Below are 22,212 nucleotides of genomic sequence, written 5' to 3'. Positions count from 1 at the left end.
GAGTTAGATTTCCTATTCTTTAAGAAGTCTTTCTTTCGGGCCAGCACAGGTCAGTGGAATTATAATCATACTTCAAGCACAGGCTGCATGAGTCAGGAAAGGTTAAGGCCACCAGAGTCTCAAGACAGAACTAAAAAGCAAAAATGGTTTTATTCCCAGGTATCGTGCCTAGCTCTAGACCGTGGGAATCTGAGAGGCAGCTGGAGCATGAGTCACCAGCTAACACCGACTGACACATACTGGGTCACAATTATCCCAGAATCACCTCATATAAAACCTGGTTGGCATGATTTACACACCTCAACTTTAAATAGCTCAATTGTCTCACAGGAATTAATATTATCGTAGAAGCATTTAGAAAACAAACCTTCAAATGTTGCAAGTTAGGAAACGTGGCATCAGAGAGGTCAACTGACCAACCTCAGGTCACATTGCTGATACTTGGCAAGACCCCAGACCTGAAGTTAGGTACAGGCAAAAATTTCCTTGGACCGTGTTGTAGGGAAGTTGCATGACTCTGCTGCTGAGACAGAGACACTCAGCCTTCCGTCTGAATCTGCGGGTAGTTCCAGGTCCTACTTGATGATTGAACCCTCAGTGACCTCTCCTGTGAAATTTGTCATCATGTGCACTGGATAGTTCACTGTGGGCACATCACCCTCTTAATCCCCTAAGTGTTAAGGGATCAGGGAAACCAAGACCTACGCCTGCTCACAGAAAGGCTGAAAATGCCTGATCTCAAGGTTGGTTAAAAAAATTTTTTTGAAAGTATAGAATATAGAATAATACAAATACAAACATAACATACACTCAGGTTTCTGAGTCCCAGAATGAACAACTGTGGACATCTTTTCCCAAAGAATTTTGAGCATCTTTTTTCTTTAGAATGGCTCAGGCATTGGAAGACATGGGTTGAATCTACCATCTTGCTTGATCAGCCTGATTTCTATCAAATTAGAATATAGAACTAGGACAGGAAAGGGAAAGAAATTGTTTGCTTTTTAAAAACAATATAGTACATAAGTGGGCCATATGATGAGTTTTGACAAATGCCTGTCACTGTGTTTTAAATTGCCTTCGCAACCAGAACTACATAAAACGGTGTTTTAATTTACATAATCTGTTTTGCTGTTTTCACTTCCTCTTAAAACAGGGAATAACCTGGGGATTTTTGTTTGTTTGAGGGCTGAAAATGCTTAGTTTTAAAAAAGCCAGAGAGTAAAAGTTAAGCTTACAGATTTCCAGTGATAGAGACTAAAGGGAGCTAAATAACTCTGGAAAGTAAAAGTTCAGAGTTTTGTTGCCTACAACTTTACTTTCATTTGTTGCGTTCTGGAAACACATTTGAACTGGGAGTGTGAATTCTAGAATCAGCGCTGCCACTAAGGCGCTATATGGCTGCTGGCCCATTACTTTACTTCCTGGGGCTGAAAAGATAAGAGTTTATGCTTTAGGAATAACCTGATTCCATGATCTCCTTTTTCATGGGCTTTTGATTACAGCTTTCTTTACCTTCAGTACCTTGTTGACCAGCTGGACCCGATTTTCCCCCATCACACAGAACAAGAGCACTTGGCTAGGGATGTGAAGTAGTGATGACAAGCTAGGCTGGTTTATGCACAAAACACGTTGCCTGGGTGCTGTGTGCACACCAGGACCCATTCTGGCTCTGAGAATCTAAGTGCACCTGCTCCTGGATCCTAGTCTCACCTCCATAGTACCCCCTTTGTCCTGCCTTGCGTGTGACTTCCTTGATGACAAGAGCTATAGTTCTCATTCATTTACGAACTCGTTATAAGCACCTTCTTTTGCTCATGGCACTATTTTTCACCTTTATTTGAAGAATAGCTTAGAAGAGAAGTTATTTTAGCAATTTTTAACCATGTCTGGTCTTTTCGCCATAAACGTCTTTGCCACAGACAGCTTTGCCACAAGCATTTTTGCTGTGTAGCTAATTGTCCATAAGGCAATTTTGCTGTAACAGATTAAATAACTGGTTTCATTTCTTCATTGATGAATCAATTGCCTTTGGCAGAGTTAATACATTGAAACTAGTTGTCTGTTTCACTTCTTCATTGACAGAGTTCCCATTTTTGTATGTTACAAATCTTAGCTAGCCCTCATAATGGTCTATACAGGGACACATAGATGTGTTGGTCTTGAAATAGTGGGTTGAAATAAGTACGTAGATTGACTTAACCGAAAGTATGGTGATAAAATTTATGGGAAGTGTGAAATGAGTGTAAAGCCAGATTACATTCTATACCAGAAAATGACAGCCCTTCAGTTACATTGATAACAAAGCTCAGTTACAGTGCATTATACTTTTAGCATTTCTTCCACGTTTCCATACAACTTTAGAAGGTCTAGCAATGAACATGCCAAGAACAAACAGCAGCCTGGAGTTTTTCACAACATGATACAAAGCTCCATAACAAATATGAACCCTAGTATTGGGAAGCTGCTACCTTTCTTTTTTTTTTTAAAGATTTTATTTATTTATTTGAGAGAGAGACAGTGAGAGAGAGCATGAGCTAGGAGAAGGTCAGAGGGAGAAGCAGACTCCCCATGGAGCTGGGAGCCCAATGCGGGACTCGATCCCGGGACTCCGGGATCATGACCTGAGCCGAAGGCAGTCGTCCAACCAACTGAGCCACCCAGGCGTCCCGGGAAGCTGCTACCTTTCTTAATGAAGGAAGAAATTTTAGCAAAAAAAGAAAAAAGACGATGCTGAACAAGGAACAACAAGCAAAAAGAAGTATAATACTATGAAGGAAAGACTCGAAGACCAGTGATTAGGTATAATCCACCAAGGAAGATTGGTTATCTGTACAGTATTATGGTGAATGTACACACATTTTAAATGCATTAAAATATTTTGTATTCTGGGGTGCCTGGGTGGCTTAGTCAGTCAAACAACTGACTCCTGATTTCAGCTCAGTTCATGATCTCAGGGTTGTGAGACCAAACCCCATGTTGGGCTCCATTCTGGGCATGGAGCCTGCTTAAGATTCTCTCTCTCTCTCTTTACCTCTCCTTCTGCCCCTCTGTCCCCCTGCATCCCGCTGGCACACTCTCTTAAAATATTTTGTATTCCACAAGAGTCTTTTTAATTTTGTTATTTTTTATGTTTCATTATGTCCTTTTTAATGAGTGTCCAACTTTTATTTTTTGTGGTTTTTGTCTTTTATGGCAAAATTGCCTTATGGCCAATTAGTTATGCAATGAAAGTGTTTGTGGCAAAAATTCTTGCGAAAGAAATGTCTATGGCCTGTGTATAGTGAAACTTTTTAGAATCTTCCTTAATTGCCTGCACTGTATCCTGGATAAAATCTCAACACTGCATCTCACCTAAAAAATAACAACTCTAAAGCCATCCCTTCTTAGGGGGCTAGTCTATGTCACTGGGCTCCTCAGCTAAGCACTCTTCTATCCCCACCAGGCACATGGGACTATATTCTGAATTCCTTTGAGAGTTTGGGGTTGGGACGGTGAGAGTGGGTCACCTTGGGTCAAACCCCGGACTCCGTATAATAGCTCTAGCCATGACTCTTCCTTCTGATTCTGTAACACAGGGGAAATACTCTTCTTCCATTAGTGCTAGCACTTGAAAGAAGATCTCCAAGGAAGAGACCAGTAACACCAAGGACAGTGCGTGGTTCAGGGAAGTGAGTGTGGACCCCAGATCTAACACAGACCTGCATCAGGACCTTAGACAAATGACGGTTTCTTCATGTGGAAATAGTGAGAGTCCAAGGCCAAGGTTTCATACACCTGCACATGACAGGCATCCAATAAGTAAACATTATTCAATAGGGAAAAAGCAGCACGATATTCATTTTTGGAAAATATTTATTAAAAAACTAAAGTGAATGTGGCAAAAAACAACAACAATCCAACACATACCTTTAAATAGCAAGCATATGACACTGGTGATAAAGCATTTCCAACTCTACTGATCTAGTCTTTCCCACCATCTACAGTCAAGGACGGCCTCTGAGGCAAGCCACATGTAAACAGGTCATCTGTACTAGTGATGAGCAAAAACTAATTATGTGACACCTATCAGTGGCCATACGATTCACTTTCCTAGGCAATTCACCCCAAATACAAGAGAGTGACCAAATCTCAGGAGTGTGTTCCTGGGGATCTGCAGTTCTGGTTCTAATCTGGGCATGGTAGGTGGTGGGGGCATGAAATAGACAAACAGTATCAGTAGAGGGCAATCGTAAAGCACCTTTAAAATCTGGACCCTTTCCACAATTTAACCCAGTAATTCTCAAACTTTATTGTCGAACAGAATCACCTGATGAGATGGTTAAATTCACAGGCTCCCCAGATCTGCATGTTTAAGATGAGCACTACAGGTGATTCTGTGCCTATTGGTTTGCCATCCCGTTTGAGAAACACTGCTTAAAATGCATTTAAACAATTCCTACCCCCGCTAAAAACAAGGTAAAAGTTAAGGAATCTATTGACAGTCACTGTGCTTTTGTCAACGTGGAGGGACCAAGAGAGGGAGCCAGGCAGAAAGGAGCCTCCCATTCCTAACGTCCTGGTCTTCTGGAGCCCTGAGCCACCGGTCAAGTGCTGTTCAGGAAGTAAATAAAATGTAATAATAAAGTTGATTTTAGATCACAGAACAGACTCCAAATGACTAACAGGCCAACCCCATTCATTCCTGTTTAATGAACTCTGCTGGACTAATGCCAGATGAGAAGCTGCTTGTTCAAACAGAACATGGGGTAACTGAGGGTCTTGATCCCTGAGGACACAGTGAATAGAACACCTGTAAAAACCTTTATTCCCCATAGAGCACTGTGCCCAGATAATTCCAGCGCCTCACGGACAACACGTAGAAATGGTCACATTGATTCCAAGGTTGCCATTATCCGCAAACAGATGTGCTATGGCTGTGTCAAAAACAAGGCAGTCGCTGTTCATGATGGCCGCGGCCACACCGTCATGGATGGACCGGGGCGTGGCCTCCCAGGTCAGTCTCCGCCGGTTCCCGTTCAGTTCCAGTCTGTAGGCAAAGTTCTCGGCTTGCTTGCGGGTGCCGATGAGCAGCACGATGGCGAAGAACTGCTGGTGGCCCTCGTACTTCTCCTGCTTCTCCAGCACCAGCATGAAGTGGTGGCCAAAGCACGACTGCATCATCACCCAGTCGACGGCCCCCGGCAGGTTAATGTCCGTGGCCAGGAAGACGATGTCTTCTCCCTGCAGGGTGGTGATGCTTTTGTGGGCGTGCATGAGATGGGACATCACGGCTTCCAGGGATCCCTGCCACTTGCAAGAGGCTCCGGGGCAAGGGCAGGAGTAGGGACGGTATTCACAGATGTCTTCGTGTTCTGGCTTCTCCGTGTGGTGCAGGGTCAGGGAGCAGCCCGTGGTGGCGTACTGCAAGAAGGGAAAGAGACGCGTGAGCCACTGCGCCTGCACCAAACTCCTACGGGGGATGACCTCGGACAGGGGGTCACCCACCTGGCTTTCGGGGGCTTCGACTCTAGCCTCATTCCAACTCCGCTTGCTGGAGGGGAGTTCACCAGGTAAGACTAAAGAGTCTCCATTATTATTGGTCATCAGGACCGCCAATCCATAAAATCAGGGGAATTTTCTTAACCAGGAGCGGACTGCAAGCCATGACAGCATCGTTGAAAACGTTCAAACGTAACGTCGGAAACGTGAAGCTCTCTTACTATTAACATCTCCAATACGACTGCTGAGCCAGCTCTAGAAAACCTGGCCTGCCTCATTTTTTCTGTGAATTTAAAGAATTTTGTACAATTTACAATGGCTTAGGCAAATGGATGGGCAAGGGATATACTGCCTCTAGACTGGTTTTCACCTGAAGATAATTAGGAAAGCAGTATAGCTCCTCTTGGTTGTCCCCTGCCCCTTCTTCCTAGCTCAGATCGGTGACTGGCAGGAAGGCTGTGGGAAGGCTGCCCTTCAGGTCTCTGCTCTTGCCTGTTGGAGAGACCAGCCAGGGTAGAAAAGGGCTGGACCCCCTTCCCATTGCTAGAAACATTACTTCACTTTCTTCACCTTTTAATACCCCAATCCCAAGGGGCTTTAGACATACTTTTGGGTACTAACTTGGGACCCCGTTGGTTAGTTTGGTCCCAGCCAGTGGAGGTTAAAATGAGAAGGGCCCAGACCGCTTCCTCATGTCCCAGCACGCATCTTCATGACCATGTATGTCGGCCCTCATGACAGGCCTGGGGGGCAGGAGAACTGAAGTGGGTCCCAGGGTAGGCTCCCAGGCAGGGATTTTGATACAGTCAGTCCCTCAATGCTGCCATAATAGGGTAGGGACGAAACCTTTTTCTCCCTTGTTGAGATGACATTCCTGATGAATAAATCACACCTATCTTGGGAAAGGACCACACCGAAAGGAATTAGACTCCTACTCCCAACCCTCACAAGAATGACAGTGTTAATTCCTAGATACCATATGGGGAATCGGCCCACAAGTAGACACTTGTCCAGAAAACCACGCTGTTGTCTTACAAAGAATTAGAAGAGCTGAATCACCTTTTTTGGGTGAAACTAGGAGTCGGAGCACACAGTGGCAGGTGAACTGTCTGGGTTACCTCCCTGGGCTCCTCCCACCCCTTCCTGAGACAGGAAGACAGCAAACGAGGGCAGGGCTGGGTCCCGTGTCTAAGAAACAAAGCCTCACATCTGTTTTTGGTTGTCTCTACCCTGCCAAGGGAATAAACCCCTTATAAACTTTAAAGTCGGTCAAATTCTGACTTTTGCAGATGAGTTTATTTAGCAACAAGCAGGCACCCAGTATCTTCTCCATACAGGACCCTAAGCTACAGTCACTGAGAGGAAGCTGAGAAGGCTGGCTCCATTCTTATGGAGAAAGAAAGAAAGAAGGGGGTGGCTTCCAGAAAGAAATGCAGCTGGCTCTTCCCCTGCACCTCAACCTCAAGTGGATTATATCCACCTGTAGTAGACATTGGCAGAGGTAGTTCTCTGTCACGGACTTTGCCCCTAGGGAACGCTTATTCACCTTCCTGAACCTGAACCACGGACTGATTTTAAAAGCACAGGTATAAAAAACTTTACCATCAGAAGGAGAAACAACTTTATTTATTCATTTATGTTTCTCCTTGGTGTTCCTAACAGGAAGGCCCTAAAACACCCCAATCCCTGTTACCTGTGTTTTAAATCTAGAGTGTGGCTAGAAATACACAACCTTCTGATGTTCTTCTGTGAGTGATGGGCGAGGCATCTGTGCCCACTTTAGACACACATATTCCATGCAATAAAAATAGCAAGAATTAGCTCAGAGCCCGGCACATTCTCTGGTGAAATAAGCCCCTGATCTCTGGATCTGAAGAAGTTTCAGGATGGGCTGTTTACCACAGCTGCCCACAGAAAACTCCCGGAACGCAATGAACTCTGGCAAAGAGCGTACAGAAAAGTACCACCCGCATCTCTTCCCTGACCCAAAGCCCCCAAACCGCTCCCCCTTCACGGACCCAGATGTACAACAAATATTTATCGTCCAATGATTATTTTAGAACTTTTTCTTGTGGAGCTCAGGTAGGAATATTTATTTATATTCTGAATTATTTGGTTTGACTTACAAGCCACACACTCTTCCTTCGACCCAAATATAGAGAACAGGGAATCTGCCCCAAGCGACATAAATAGAAAAGGCATTACTGAGCATTTGTGTGGACAATGACCTTACCAAAAAAAGGTCCTGCTACAGCCTCTATTAACTTAAATAAACATATTTTTAAAGTGTGAGGAGCTTACTCTGCTTTTTCTAAACAAGTTGAACTTTAAAGCCAATCTATTCCTTCTCTTTTCCATCATGGTGAAGGTGTGTCTTCACGACCACCGGTGCCACTTTTATGGCACTGCCACTGGGTAAGAGAAGATCTCTAAAATGAGAAGATCTACACTTTAAATAGGCATGCACTCACACGTGCACTAGATACACACACTTTTACACCACACTGCATCCTTGTTACTGTCTCAGTCTTGTTCTGGAATAGGGGCTCTCATCCAGGGATCAGAGGGAGGATTGGGGGTCCGTGAATTCCCTGATACTGCAGAACCATCTAGGTGCCTCTGAGCAGCACACCCAGATTACCCTGATGCCTGGCTTGGGTTTTCCTGACAGGTGCCCAGGGTTTCTAAGGTCTGCCAACCTCTGTCCTAGAGCACACAGAGGGAATCAGCTGCAGATTGTGCCCTCGTGGTGGTTCCTGTTGAAAAGGGCCATACCGCTGAGCACCAACAAACAACCCAAAAATATTGGAAGTACAAACAGGTACACGAAGGGCGAAGGACCACCAGACGAAAGAAGGTGACAGGTGATCTCCAAGTGGGGATGGGATGAAGAGTAGAGAAGGAAAGCTTCACTGTGGGCAAAGTGGACGGTGGATGGAGCAGTTCCATTTGGTTCTAGCATGGGGTGAGCGGAGCAAAGAGTGGGGATAAAACCTAAATGAGAAGACAGGTCCAGATTCCTTCGGGGACTTGACAATTCAGTTTATTTTCTGGATTTCTCTACAGTAGCACTACAGGGTTTTCCCGTTATATGAAAGTATAGTGCTCCCATGAAACCCTTTGGAAGACAAATGGCATAAGGCAAAGAAGCAACTACCATTAACTTATATGGAAAAATTTTCAAGCATTCCTAGTCCCAGAAAATAACCCCTCTTGGGCTTTTCTGATACTTTAGGATACATCTTGCTAACAGATGCACAAAATCAATTGAGATAAAGCACAGATGCTCACAGATGCAGTTCAAAGCTATAGAATCTTGATGCTGAGATGCTGAGTGTAGGTCCCAGGAAAGGAGCTTGGCGAGGCCACTCCTGCTGCTCAGGATGTGCACTGCAAAAGAAATGCTGAGCACTATTTTCCCTTTCTGTTTTTTTTTTTTTTTTTTTTTTTTTCCTTTTTGGTAACAGTGAAAATCCTCTTTGGATTTCTTTGGGTTAACACAAACAGGTCCTCTGTAAAAGCAACGTCAAGTGATGTTAAGTGAACATTCAAAGTCAGGGAATGGCTGTACTGATGTTTTAGACCAGATAATCCTTTGTGGCGGGGGCTGTGTTTGCACTGTAGGATGTTTAGCAGCATCCCTGGCCTCTATCCATTGGAGGCAAGTAGCACTCCTCCCCTCCCCCATTGTGACAAGCAGAAATGTCACAGGCATGGCCAAATGTCTGGGGAAGGGCAAAGCAGTCTGGGGTTGATTTTGATGGATGACAAAACCTGGCTGGGCAGCCACAGTGACAGCTGGGAGGAGGGGCCCACACCAGTAAGCAGGTCCAGCTGGTCACTGCCCCGCCCAGCGGTGCTCCGCAGGAAGGCTCAGGGACACCAGCTGAGACACACGACTAGAACTTGGTGGTTTGCAAACTGTGGAGGTAGGCTAGGGTGCTAGTTCTACCCGTTTTACAGACTGACTGACTCATCCCGGCAAGGGGCCATTCACCACCACATTGCGGGCAGAGCCCTGCATGCCCCGCTCTTCCTCGAATGCTCTTTTGTGGTATATGATCGCTGAGATGTCAAAGAATCAGTATTTGGAAGTAAAAGAAAGAATTCACATCTGCCTTGAGCTCCAGTCCCTAACTTACCCCACACAAAACCCAGGGTCCACGGATGAACTGCTTCTGGAAGCAGATTCTGATACTGATTTCTTCCCTGGGTTGCAAGGAGAAAGACAGCCCCGAGAGCAGAGCGCCTCTCCCTAAGGAAGGAGGAGTAGTGCCTCCCAAGTAAGTAACCAGTAATCAGGCCCTCCCGGCTTCCCTGGTACCTGGCAAGAAAGAGCTGAGGTTTCACTTTCCACACACTGGCTGGGGCCTTTGGCCCACTACACAGGGAGGGCTCAAAGGATGCCACTTTCTTGGAGCTGCTTGGCTCTTCCTGCACTTTCTTCCTGAGACAAGGCACCTGGGCTGCCTGTGTGTCCTGGGAGCATGTCCACAGCTATAAATGAGATTTCTCCACAGGGGAACAGCTGCTCCTTTCCCCTGAGGGTGGGGTGAGGAGGGAATTCACTTTAAGTAAACCTCTTTCAGGGGAGGAGGGCCAGAGACAAAACCAGGCACAGAAGCCCAAAGCTCAAGAAGATGGAGGGAGGGAGGGGGAAGATGACCCAGCAGAATGAGAAACAAATGTTGAAATAAAAGTTCGGGCTTCTCTTTAGAAACTCTTCAGGTGGCAGTGGCTCAAAAGTCTTGTGCAAACATGTTTTGCCACAGAGGGCAATGTGTGACCTGGTGCCTCCTTTTTAAGTCTTTGTAGAAAACGGTGAATAGTACCAATTCTTTTCCTGGGCATGGGGTATGAAGGTTGTATTTCAGTTGAATTTAAGGAGGGTTTTTCCTTTTTTGGCACAGAAACCCGTTTACACAGGAATGTGATGAGGTACGTTGGAGAACAAACACTAGACACCTGTTATTTACCTAATAAACACAGTCACATTGTATTTGTTTATGGAATGAGTAGATCAACAGAGTAACCTTGCTTAGCGGGGGCGCTAGTGAAGGTCACGGATCTTGTGACTGGTTTAATTAAATGTGAGTCTGTGCAATGCAAGAACGATTTCCGGAGCTTCAACAACCAAGAGTCTACTACAATGGAGGTGCCCTGAGCTCTGGGCAGAGGCAGTCCCTGCTCGGGGACCATGGGGTAACCGCCCTGCCTCCGCCTGCTCACCCCTCCTAGGAAACTGAAATTTATTAGCAAAGTTTCTGCCGGCGCCTCAAAGGACAGTCTCAGGAAAAACAAAGCACACTCAATATTCTGTTGTTGATGCTCATAAACTTTTGAATTAAATGCAAGCAATGATCTTGTCTGAGGGTAACCACAAGCAAACTGTGCTTCTCTGTCCCTCTCATGAGCTGTAATGATCACAAAAGGCACACATACGGCTGAATGTGATGCAGGACCCCAGACCGGGAAACCAAAACTGCTGCAAAGGGTGTTATTGGGGCACCAACTGGAAGTCTGAATATGGACTGTGGATTCGATACTAGTATCTACCACATGTCACATTTCCTGTTTTTTTTTTTTTTTTTTAAGATTTTATTTATTTATTTGACAGACAGAGATCACAAGTAGGCAGAGAGTCAAGCAGAGAGAGAGAGGAAGGGAAGCAGGCTCCCTGCTGAGCAGAGAGCCCGATGCGGGGCTCAATCCCAGGACCCTGAGACCATGACCTGAGCCGAAGGCAGAGGCTTTAACCCACTGAGCCACCCAGGCGCCCCACATTTCCTGGTTTTGATAACTGGACCGTAATTATACAAGAAGACATCCTTGTTTTTAGGAAAAAACAGTGCAGTACTTAGGGGTAAAGGGGCAGGACGCCTGCATCTTGCACTGAAATGGCTAAATAAATGTATGAATAGAGAGCACCCAAAATGATAAAGCAAATGGGGCAAAAAGGAAACAACTGGTGAATGTGGATAAAGCGTATATAAGAATAATTTTGTATTATTATGACTTGTGGAAATTTGAAATCATGTAAAAATAAAAACATATTCAAGAATTCAGAGACTATGGGGTGCCTGGGTGGCTCAGTCATTTAAACGTCTGCCTTTGGCTCAGGTCATGATCCTGGGTCCTGGGATCGAGCCTTGCATTGGGCTCCCTGCTCAGTGGAGAGCCCACTTCTACCTCTCCCTCTTCTTCTCCCTACTTGTGTTCTCTAACTCTCTGTCAAAAAAAAAAAAAAAAAGGAATTCAAAGGCTAAGTTGGCATATTTATCCTTTATGGCATAGAGATTCTTTTGGCAGAGTCCATTCAATGAATTAAGTTTTGAAATACTGTTATTTTTTTTTTAAGAAAATATACTTTTAAGTGTGTATCTACAGGTCAGCAGAAGGAAACCAATCATTCTTCTTTTACTTGAAGCTCTTGGAACTCATTGTAGTGAACCAGTAAAATTTTTCAATGAAGGAGACATCATTGTTATAATAATCAAACTTCCTGACTTCCCTGCCCCCCATGGAAGACAAGCTTTCTCCATTGCTCCTCTGATCCTTTGAGTTTATGGGCACCTCACAAATCTGTGGGCCTGGGGGAAATAAATAAATAAATAAATACACACACACGCACACACATGAATATATTTGTATATTTAAATATTTATATATTTACATATGTGTGTGTGTGTGTGTATTTCCCCCACCCCAGCCACTGCAGTTTCATTCTCCACCACACTTAGTGGTCCACAGGAAACTCCTGTGTTTTACTCCAGACGTGTCAGAAAGAGGCTCCAGGAATGAAGCTACCCATGTCCCCTTTTGCTCACACAGGTAAACCTCTATTACTACAGCGGAGGTGAACCCATAGATGGAATGGGAGTTGTATGAGTTCAGCTAGAAGGATGTTATCCTGGTGGTATAACTTACTATGTCTGATCAGCAGATAACTAGGGGACTATTGGTGGAGGTCTCTTATCCTCCACTCTTGAGACTTGTTTGAATGGGAGTTATGGGTTAAGTCTCATATAGAACCAAATCATGATGAAACTTACATTTTAACCAGAGTTTAAACTTAGACTTTACCACTTTTAAAAAGGACTTTAAAAAGTCCTTTTAAAAAGGACTTCTAGCAACTCAAACTAGCTCCTTCGTGACTAAAAGTGCATTAATCTGCCCTCAAAATATCAGTGGAGATAATCCCATGTTATTTTCTCATTAACTTATGGGTCTACTCATTTTGTTTATTGATCTACTGATTTGTTGCCTGTTTCCCACCCACCTGATGCATAGGTAAATGGATAAATATTAGATTTACCTGCAGAAGATGACTATTCTCCACTGCATGTGTTAATTTTACTTTAATTAAAAGTCTTACTGTGGAACTTAGAATTTTTAAAAATTTAATAGACTTTGAGATCATAGGAAGAGAAATGTTTCAGACTTCAGTCACTGTGGGTTCATTAGTTTTGATAAATGCTTTTCACATATTTTATTTACAAAAACTATTTGGGGTGGGCGTGTTTGAAGCTTTTCTGGAACCTCACATAAATGGACAAACAATGATACTGTTGTCATTCAGATGGCTCTATATTCCTCTTGCCTAAAATGAGTTTACAACCACTGGTAGAATACAGTTAGAGCAGAAGGCCTGGGTGGCTCAGTGGGTTAAGCCTCTGCCTTCAGCTCAGGTCATGATCCCAGGGTCCTTGGGTCCTCAGAACTGTCAACAGCTCATCCCTGGACTCTTACCAAGTTCAGATCTAGGCAGCAGGAGAAAGTGAACTCTCTTCTTTTGCCTTAATTGTGATGCTAACCCTGCATCTGTCTAGCATCCTTCCTCTAAGAACTTTGGCGGATCTTCACTAACCCAAAGGGCAGACTCCTTACCTCCACTATGAGGTGGTGCAACGAATTCTCAGCCAGTGAGGCCGTAAAGCTTCCGTGGATACTAATATGAGAAGACAGTGTCACTCGGTACCAGGACCCTCACAAAGTGGCGAGACTAAGAAAATACTGACATCTAACTTCACTAACTTTCATCCAGAGAAGGTAATTCTAATTCAGATCTTGGGCTCAAAAAATTCCTCCTTCTGCCCCACGGAACCCTGACAAACCCCATGCTGCAGAGAGCTTTTTTATAGAAGGGGCAGTTCTGGAGTTTCTGTCCCCAGAAACTCCATGTATAGTCATGGACAGACTACATGACTTCAGGCATATCTCTCCAAGAGGATACTGCGTCCTGTTTCCTTGACAAAGTAATTAGGAAACAAACGAGATCGTATACCTAGTTCAGACAAGGTAAACAACATTCTGCATAAGCGGCTCCACCAGTCTCCCTACATGACCCCATCAGGATCTTCCATCCCTTCCTCATTCATGAGCAAACTGTTGCTTTTCCTTCATAGTGCAGACTTTCTCTTCTAAAAGCATAGAAGTATTAAAGAAATGAAAAAAGTGAGTCTTGTCCCTGTAAAACCAATGCCAGGGCCAATGTATTCAGCTATATGAAAACCTACATGATTGGGAGGAGGGAAGAGCAGCTCAGTGGGGGAATCAGTGGGAGAAAACAGATTCTTTTTTTTCTTTTTCAAGTCTATGCCTGGGCCTGACCTCAGACATTTGCCATTCGATTTCTGCTGGCTTCTAAATGTGCACATTCATGTAGTGTTTCTTCTGTGCTGGGCTGTGCTAGGCTCTTTGCATGAATTATTACCATGCTGGATCCTCACAGCAACCAAATTTTACCCCATTTACCAAGGACCCACTGAGGTTTGGAAAGGTCCCCAAACTCCTGGTGCAGGGCTGGAGCAGGGATCCAGACAAGGAGGCTCAAATAGGGCCTCCCTCCAAAGTGCTAGAGGAAGAGGTGGCCTTGTGAAGGAATGACCCATAGATACTAACTTGTTGATTCAAAGTCTTAAAATAGGGCCGAAGCTGACACATTTAACACAGGTGTATCTTTCATCCATCTACAGTGTCTGTGGTTGAAAACTGGGGGTGGGTAACCTTTTCCTCACAGACACCATACAGTCTAAAAATCACTGCAGAAACTGAAAAGGAGAACTTTTTCTCAATTTTTAAAAAAACTAATGGAGCATCTGGGGTAAAGCTGATGAAATTCTGCTAGTGAATTTTCAGTATCTCTCCTAAGCCTTTGAAAGTACACTCTCAGGTTTAATATAAAGATACATTTAATCAGGGAAACTTCTGTTTTCTTATTTTCTTTTCCAGGGCGTGCAGAGTGTTGTCACATGCTAATGCCCCATGTATGATCACGTCCTGCACAACCTGCCAGCAATACACAATGCCCCCCGAAGGCCGGGCATTTGCTTTAGCAAATGTGCACCTCTTTCGAGGAGTGGGGACCTTAGGAGTTTGAATGAGAAATGCCACTGTTCGCACATTCTGTCAGGTGCACGGGTCTGGCTCTTCAGACATGTTATAGGGAAGACTTACTGTGGTTATATGCGTACAGCAGTTTGCATGGAGCTTCAATAAAGGGATCGAACACAGAACAGCAGAATCAAATCTAATCTCAGGATGGGCATTTTATAGGCCACACCTGCTGTACCTTTTAGTTTTCCCCTTTCTGGTCGTATAAACTTCAAGTAACAATGATTGACTCCTAGCTGTAGGAGGTGACAACCTGTGAAAAGTGGCTGCCAATTATACAAAGAATTAGTATTAAATGTCAGTGCTCTGACATAGCATTCTAGTCCTTCTATTCTTGCTTTTTTTTTTTTTTGAAGATTTTATTTATTTATTTGAGAGAGAGCACAGAGGGAGAAGCAGACTCCCTGTTAAGCAAAGAGCCCCATGTGGGACTCGATCTCAGGATGCTGGGATCATGACCTGAGCTGAAGGCAGATGCTGAGCCAACTGAGCCACCCAAGTGCTCTAGTGCTTCTGCTCTTTTTTTTTTTTTTTAAATGGACTGATACATCTAACTCAGAAGTTTATACTCTTTTTTTTTTTAAGATTTATTTATTTATTTATTTGATAGAGATCACAAGTAGGCAGAGAGGCAGGCAGAGAGAGAGAGAGAGAGAGGAGGAAGCAGGCTCCCCACTGAGCAGAGAGCCCGATGTGGGGCTTGATCCCAGGACCCTGGGACCATGACCTGAGCCGAAGGCAGAGGCTTTAACCCACTGAGCCACCCAGGTGCCCCTAGTGCTTCTGTTCTTAATTTTACACTGAAAATTTCTGTCAATTGTGTTCTTGAAAATCTTGTGCCTCACCATCAGTGTATGTGGACTGCGGTGCTTGCTAGCACTTGCTTTCATCAGTAAGCCTGTCCAGCTCCACACAGTGGTGAAGACCACAGGGACAATACTCAAAGTCAATGATTTTTGTCCTAGGGGAAATTTTTAGATGAAGGAAAAGTCTCTGAAACGGTTCTGGTATCCTCTCAGACTTCTAGGTGACTGATCACCCATCACCTAGCAACCACCCTCTACCACCCACCTTCCATTTGAAATGGTGAAGCAAAGACTTCCCAGCTCTAATCTGATCTCGAAGCACCCATCAGCTAGGTATTACCTCCACTCTTTTTAAATGATGAACAGACAAGCTCAGGAAAGTATGTGCCTGGACCGAGGTCAAACCAAACAAGGATGGGGACCCAGTTCTTGCCTAGCACTCTTTTCCCTGGAACAGTTTACTAGATTCTGAAATTTTAGCGCACAAAAAGATTTTAAAAATTTTGTTTTAAAGATTTTATTTGAGAGAGTAGGAGGGCGAGCAGAGAGAAAGTGAGTGTGCACATGGGAGGTGGGGAGGGATGGAGGGAGAGGGAGAAGCAGACTCCCCGCTGAGCAGGGAGCCCGGCATGGTCCTTGATCCCAGGACCCCGAGATCAAGACCTGAGCTAAAGGCAGAATCTTGACCAACTGAGCCACCCAGGTGCCCCAAAACATTCTTGATATAATGATTTAGTCTAGCTATTTCTCTTAAAGACACTCAGGTCCAACGAAAACTCACCTGTTCAAAGTCAAAAATCTAGTCACGAGGACAATAGTTCAGGTTTCCCAGGGCCCCAGATTAGAATATTCTCTTGGCAAAATAGAGATGAAAATAAGCTATAAAATCACCTACAGTTGGGACCTCTCAGAATTCCAAAGCTCACATATGGCAAGAGTAAAATGAGAACTTCCAGGCTCAGTGAATGCTTTCAGAGAGGGAACCAGATCAGAGGTCGCACACTGGCAGGCAGGATTTGGTTTGCAGACGTGGTGGGTTTGGCTTGCAAGTTCTGGCTTTAAATATGAATTTGGCCAATCTTAAGAAAATGGAGTGATCCACATTTTAAAAATTCAGATTTCTGGGGGCGCCTGGGTGGCTCAGTGGGTTAAGCCGCTGCCTTCGGCTCAGGTCATGATCTCAGGGTCCTGGGATCGAGTCCCGCATCGGGCTCTCTGCTCAGCAGGGAGCCTGCTTCCCTCTCTCTCTCTCTCTGCCTGCCTCTCCGACTACTTGTGATTTCTCTCTGTCAAATAAATAAATAAAATCTTTAAAAAAAAAAAAAATTCAGATTTCTGGCTTTTCTTGAAAAAACCCAAAGGTCTGGCAGGCTGCATCCTCCCTTCGCCTCCCTGGTCCTCTTTAGAGGTGTATTCCCTGGCTCCCGTCTCTGCTGCTCCTTGAGGTCTCCTGAACTCTGGGGACATGTGTCAGGAACCTCTCTCCCTCGCATCACCTGCCCCTGCTGACCTTTAGGTTTGTCCACACTGAGGAGGCTTGGACTTTCCACTGGGTTATCTGACTTGACTTTTTATTTTAAGGAATAAAAACAACGCTGTCATGACCCAAACACAGGGAAGACTTGTCTGGCTGAGGCTTTCCAGTTCAGTAATTATTTGGAGATGTGCTACTGGAAACATTTAGAGAAAACAAACCAAAAAAAAAAAAAAAAAAGGAGAGAAAAACGTATCATAGTGTAAGTGGGCTGGAGTGGTTTAGCATTACCCACAGTTGTGGAGAGAAATACTTGGCTGATATTAAAATAAAATAAACTGTTGAGTGGGGGCACAGATGTGTCACCCTTCACTTCTCCCCCTACGCCCACGCTCTGCTGAGAGATGGTGGGTTTGAGATATGGGAACAGGATGTCAAAACTTCTCAGGTGTACAGCAAGCCATAGAATGGCCTAAAAATATCACAAGTGGAAGAGAGCCCTACTCTGATAGAGATCCTTTTCTTAAAAGGAGACTTGAGCTAATAATGCATGTGATGCTGTCTATCAAAGATGTTGGCAACAGTCTAGCCTTTAATTAAGTGGCCCCATACTTCAACAAGGAACCTATTTGGCAACAAATCCATTTTGGGGCCAACTGAAGCATGGACAGTCCAGAGTTGGGATGACATGTCCCCCATATCAGGTTTGTAGGCTATTTCCCCTGGCCTTCCCATCATGCATGCCTTATGAAATTCCTGCCGGTGAAGTTTGTAGCGAACATGTGTGCTGTCTCATTGGGATTCTCTCATCAGAGCTGGCAAATTCATCCAATTGGATGGTTTCTTTCGTGAGTGGTGTCAACCGTAAGCTACAACGTGGAGCCCTGGAATAAAAGCTCAGATGCAAAATCGCTACGTAGCACATAGGATGCGTGCCTCTGGGACGTGGGCTCATGACCTGGCCTACTGATCTTGACAAGTCACATAATCTCTCTACAGGCATTTCTTTCTTCACCAGGAGAATGGAAAGGCAAACTAATAAACGAAGACCCTTGCAAAGTAGATGGCACACAGAAGCCACCCAGTAACCATTCCATATAGCCTCCCTTGTTTCCATGGTATTCTAGAAGCTACGGGTCCTTAGACATCAAGCAGTTCAGTCCCTTTATTTATAGGTGAGGAAATCAAGGCCCTGGACAAGCAGTCTCCCAGGCAAACAATGGCAGCACCACGCTCCTCTTGAGACCTGGGCTCTGGTACTTCATCCAACATTGTTTTTCTCACATGAGGCAGCCCACGTGAGAGAGATTCTGAGAGTAGGCATAGTGACAGGGCAGTCCCTACGATTACCAGGAGCAAGCACAAGCCAAGGGCTAGCTAGCTACACAGACCTATTTGTTGAAGTCTAACACAGGTCTTACCATTCCCCATTTCCCTTAGCCCTCCTGAACTGACATATCTTTGGTGCTTGCTGTAGTTTATCAGATCTAACTGGCTGAGTGGTCCTGTTAATAATTCGAATGACTGATCAACCAAAGTTGAGGGAAGCATTCTCCAGCGTCATAAATCTAACATACAGAAGTAACTCTAAGATCACTTTCTAAACTTGGCCCCTGGCCTGTAGGGGAGTGGCTGACCCTGTTTAATTTCAGCTTGCAAAGTGATGGCTTTCCCCAACTGCATTCATATGGAATAGGGACTCAAGGAGAGTCACTGACATGGTCAGAAACACTGAGTACCTCTGATTCCCGAGAGAACTGTTCTTCGAGAAGGGCCTCACTAGCGTATGACACCTTAGGAGAAAACATGCTTCAATGGGAACCATAATCCTAGACCCCGAAAGTGAAACCACATTTTATATAGCACAACTGTTTCCTTCCCTTCCTCCTGGGAGCAACAAAACGCTTTTATGAGATTGCTTTTTAAAAATAAATTATGGAATACCGACTAATACCAAATGTTCATTTGTGAACCGTAATTCACCTAAAGCCATTTCTTCTATTAGTCACTGAAGGTCTAGGAAAAAGTGAGTGGAAAAGACAGCTCCCCAGAAATCCAGTGGGGCACCCCTGACCGCTCTCAAGATACATCTCAAACATCCAATGCCAACTGATATGTCAACTATCACCAAATCTTCTCTTGATCACTAGGCTGCCACCTTCTTCATGACCCTAAAAATTTATAGAAATATTTTATCCAGATTTCATGAGAAACAACTACTGGTCTGGGTAAATTAGTTAGCATTACAGAAGAAGTGGCTGAAAGCAGAGTTAATTTATTAAGGATAACTGAAAACCCATAACCCAAACAGATTCAAACCTTTATTTGAATATGCTATTTTAAACTGGATTTGTGGCAGGGCACAGACCAAATTAAATCACTCATTTTACTGACTTCAGTTCCCAGCTTCAATTCTCTGGTGGACTAATTTTAATTTAAAAATAAGCTCTTGCCCTATAAAAATAAGCAGCACCAAGGAGAAATGCAAGACAGCTCAGATGGCCCAAGAGGCAGAACAGTTTCTTTTACAAAGAAAAAAGAAAAACAACTCAAAAGTATTAATGACATTATTTCCATTTCTAAGTTTAGAAAATGAACGTTAGGGTCCAGCGCTAAATTATAATGAGGTATAATAGAGAGGTATGTCTCTGAAACTACTCCGAAAGATTTTTAAGTGGTAGATATAAGTAAACAGATGCTAAAATATGATCACACAATGAAAAACTATGCAGTCATTTAAAATACACTGAGGAAGAGCTAGGTTTCGGACATAGAAAAATATGTGTGATAATATGGCTTTAAAACAGCAATTTGCCCAGGTTATTTCTGGAGAATTTCAATCTACTGTGTGTGTGTATGAACCTTTTTGACGCACACTGAATCCACGATTTTATATTCAGCTGTGAAAATGTATTTAAATATGGCTAGAAAAAAATCTATAGATACACAGTAAACCTAACAATGGTGGGAAAGGGGGTGAGAGGTCTTGGGTCTTTTCCTTGACTTTCCCGAAGACTTAGTGGTTTGCATTTTTTTGCAAGAGCACTTATAACTTTTTAAACTAAATAAAGTCGTGGCCTTGGAAGAATGGTAACAGTTCTCGCGTGTCCTTCCAGTTAAATTCCTGCTCAACTCTTGTTTTCACCCCCACTTAGTACAAATTCATATCTCCCCAGTCCTTGGAAGGCTAGGAGAGGGAAAGGCGTGGCTTGCAGGGTTTTCTTGTTGCTGGAAGAAAACAAGCTGTAGGCGCCCTTTTTTTAGCTACACTCCTGAAGGCTCCCACGTGTCAGGCGCGCGCGGAGGGCGCAGGACTCCAGTACCAATCCTTCCAAGCCGAGCGCTGGTGAAGGATGCGTACAGCTGGCCCAGTTCTTCCCTCCTCAATCCCCCAGAGTCAGCTTCCCGGTCCAAGTTTGACTGGTGCAGCCTAGCCCTACCGAGCACACCAAGCACACTTCTGCAGGGTACGCAGGCACCCGGCGGCGAGAGCTGTGATGTGTTCTAAAGCGATCGCGTGCCAATTAGTCCGGGGTCAGCGCTCAGACAACTGTCAGCTCAGAGTTACTCCCTAAGTGGACAGGTGGGCATGGGGGAGGGTGGACAAGTGTAAACATTTTTTTTTTTTTTTAAATAGGAGAGATATGCCACCTGCCTCTCAGCTCCTGTGAGTGGGCTGGAGGACACGGGAGTTCCGGGAGCTCGCCCGGAGGAGGTGCGCGGGTGGCACCTGGGCTTACCTTGCAGGGAAACAGGACCGCCGAGGCCACCTTCTCCATAGCCAAGTTCCTGATGCTGGGCGTCAGGGCGCCCCTGCACGTCGGGCAGCAGCTCAACTTCTGGCGGCATTGGTTACATACCAGGTGCCCGGCCTGGCACTGCAGGATGGGGGGCAGGACATAGTCAAAGCAGACCGGGCACTCGAAGAGCGAGGTCAGCTCGTGGTGCTGCGGGGACACCGGGCCGGCCCCGCCGCCGCCGCCGGGGCCCGAGATTACCGCCGCCGCGGCGGGCACCGCGGACGAGCCGGGGCCCGCAGCCGAGATGGTGGCGGCGGCCGGGGGCGCAGCCGGGGACGGAGCGTGCTGGGGCTGCGGCGGCGGCTGCTTGCTGCAGGGTTTGTTAGCGCTGGGGCCGGTGGAGGACGGGCGGCTCATCGCGCTCCGAACCAACCATGGAACTGCGGGCGCCTGCCTGCCGCGGGGCCGCCGGGGTCAAGGCGGAGCACGCCCCGCGGGCGGCAGGCTCTGAGGCAACGCCACCGCGCCCAGCCCGGAACCGAGCAGCGGAGACGGCCGGCGCGGGGCAGGCCGGGGGCTGGGCTGCGCAGACGATCCCCGCGGCCCCCGACGTTCCGAACACCCCTCCGCGCCCCCAGACTCCTCCTCCCGGCGGCGTCGCGGGCCCCGAACCCGAGCGGTGCGCAGAACCCCGGCCCACCAGCTTCTGGAGCGGCAGCTGACGCAAGCCCCGGGGGCGCGCGCGGACGTGACGCCTGGACACGTGTGCGGCCGCTCAGGCGCGCGGGGACCGGCAGAGCCACCCTGCGCTGTGGCGCCGGCTCCGCCCGAGTCCAGCTGGCAGCGCAGCGGGCTGCCTAGCGCCGGCCTCTCCAGCCCAGGCTGCGGGCCCGGCCCGCGCCAGTGAGCATGCCCGGCTCGCCGCGGCCGCGCGGGGGTCTGCCTTCCGGGTTGAGGAGGGGGCCGCCCTTTGGCAAGGCGTCGCCGAAGTCCTCTGGCCACACCCCGGGGAGCCACGCCGGCGTTTCCCCCGGCGCAAACCAGAAGGACAACTTCAGGCGGGCGGGGGCTTGGGTAGTGGGCGGGGCGGGACGCGGGGCCCCTGGACAGGTCGGAAAAAACCGTGAGGTTTCTCTTTCCCCGGGTTGAGTCACCCTCACGCGAGGGGAGGAGTGCCGCCGCGGCCGGCCGGGCAGAGTCTAGAGCGCTGGGTCAGCACGCGAAGCCTTGGGCGGGAGCAGGGAGAGGGGCTCGGGTTGGGTCGGCAGCGGGCACGGGACCTAGTGCTGGGCTGTTAAGGGTGGGCTTGGACCACTCCTTA

General features: G+C 46.2%; 1 protein-coding gene and 1 long non-coding RNA gene across 2 annotated transcripts; one reads left to right on the top strand and one right to left on the bottom strand.

Moving 5' to 3' along the window:
- Nucleotides 1-3,834: 3,834 nt before the first annotated feature.
- SIAH2 (siah E3 ubiquitin protein ligase 2) lies at nucleotides 3,835-21,332 on the bottom strand. The gene is made up of 2 exons (XM_032345548.1): nucleotides 20,892-21,332; nucleotides 3,835-5,400 (listed from the first exon to the last, which is right to left on the bottom strand). Exons 1-2 carry the CDS (start codon nucleotides 21,306-21,308, stop codon nucleotides 4,843-4,845), a joined length of 975 nt encoding a protein of 324 aa, XP_032201439.1. The 5' UTR covers nucleotides 21,309-21,332; the 3' UTR covers nucleotides 3,835-4,842.
- On the top strand, nucleotides 5,462-15,248 carry LOC116592034. The gene is made up of 3 exons (XR_004286271.1): nucleotides 5,462-5,549; nucleotides 13,308-13,527; nucleotides 14,710-15,248. It is a non-coding gene; the product is annotated as an uncharacterized LOC116592034 (long non-coding RNA).
- Nucleotides 21,333-22,212: the final 880 nt, after the last annotated feature.

Source organism: Mustela erminea, chromosome 1 (assembly GCF_009829155.1).
Source record: "Mustela erminea isolate mMusErm1 chromosome 1, mMusErm1.Pri, whole genome shotgun sequence".
NCBI classification, from domain to species: domain Eukaryota; kingdom Metazoa; phylum Chordata; class Mammalia; order Carnivora; family Mustelidae; genus Mustela; species Mustela erminea.
This window is presented reverse-complemented; position numbering and strand designations above follow the sequence as displayed.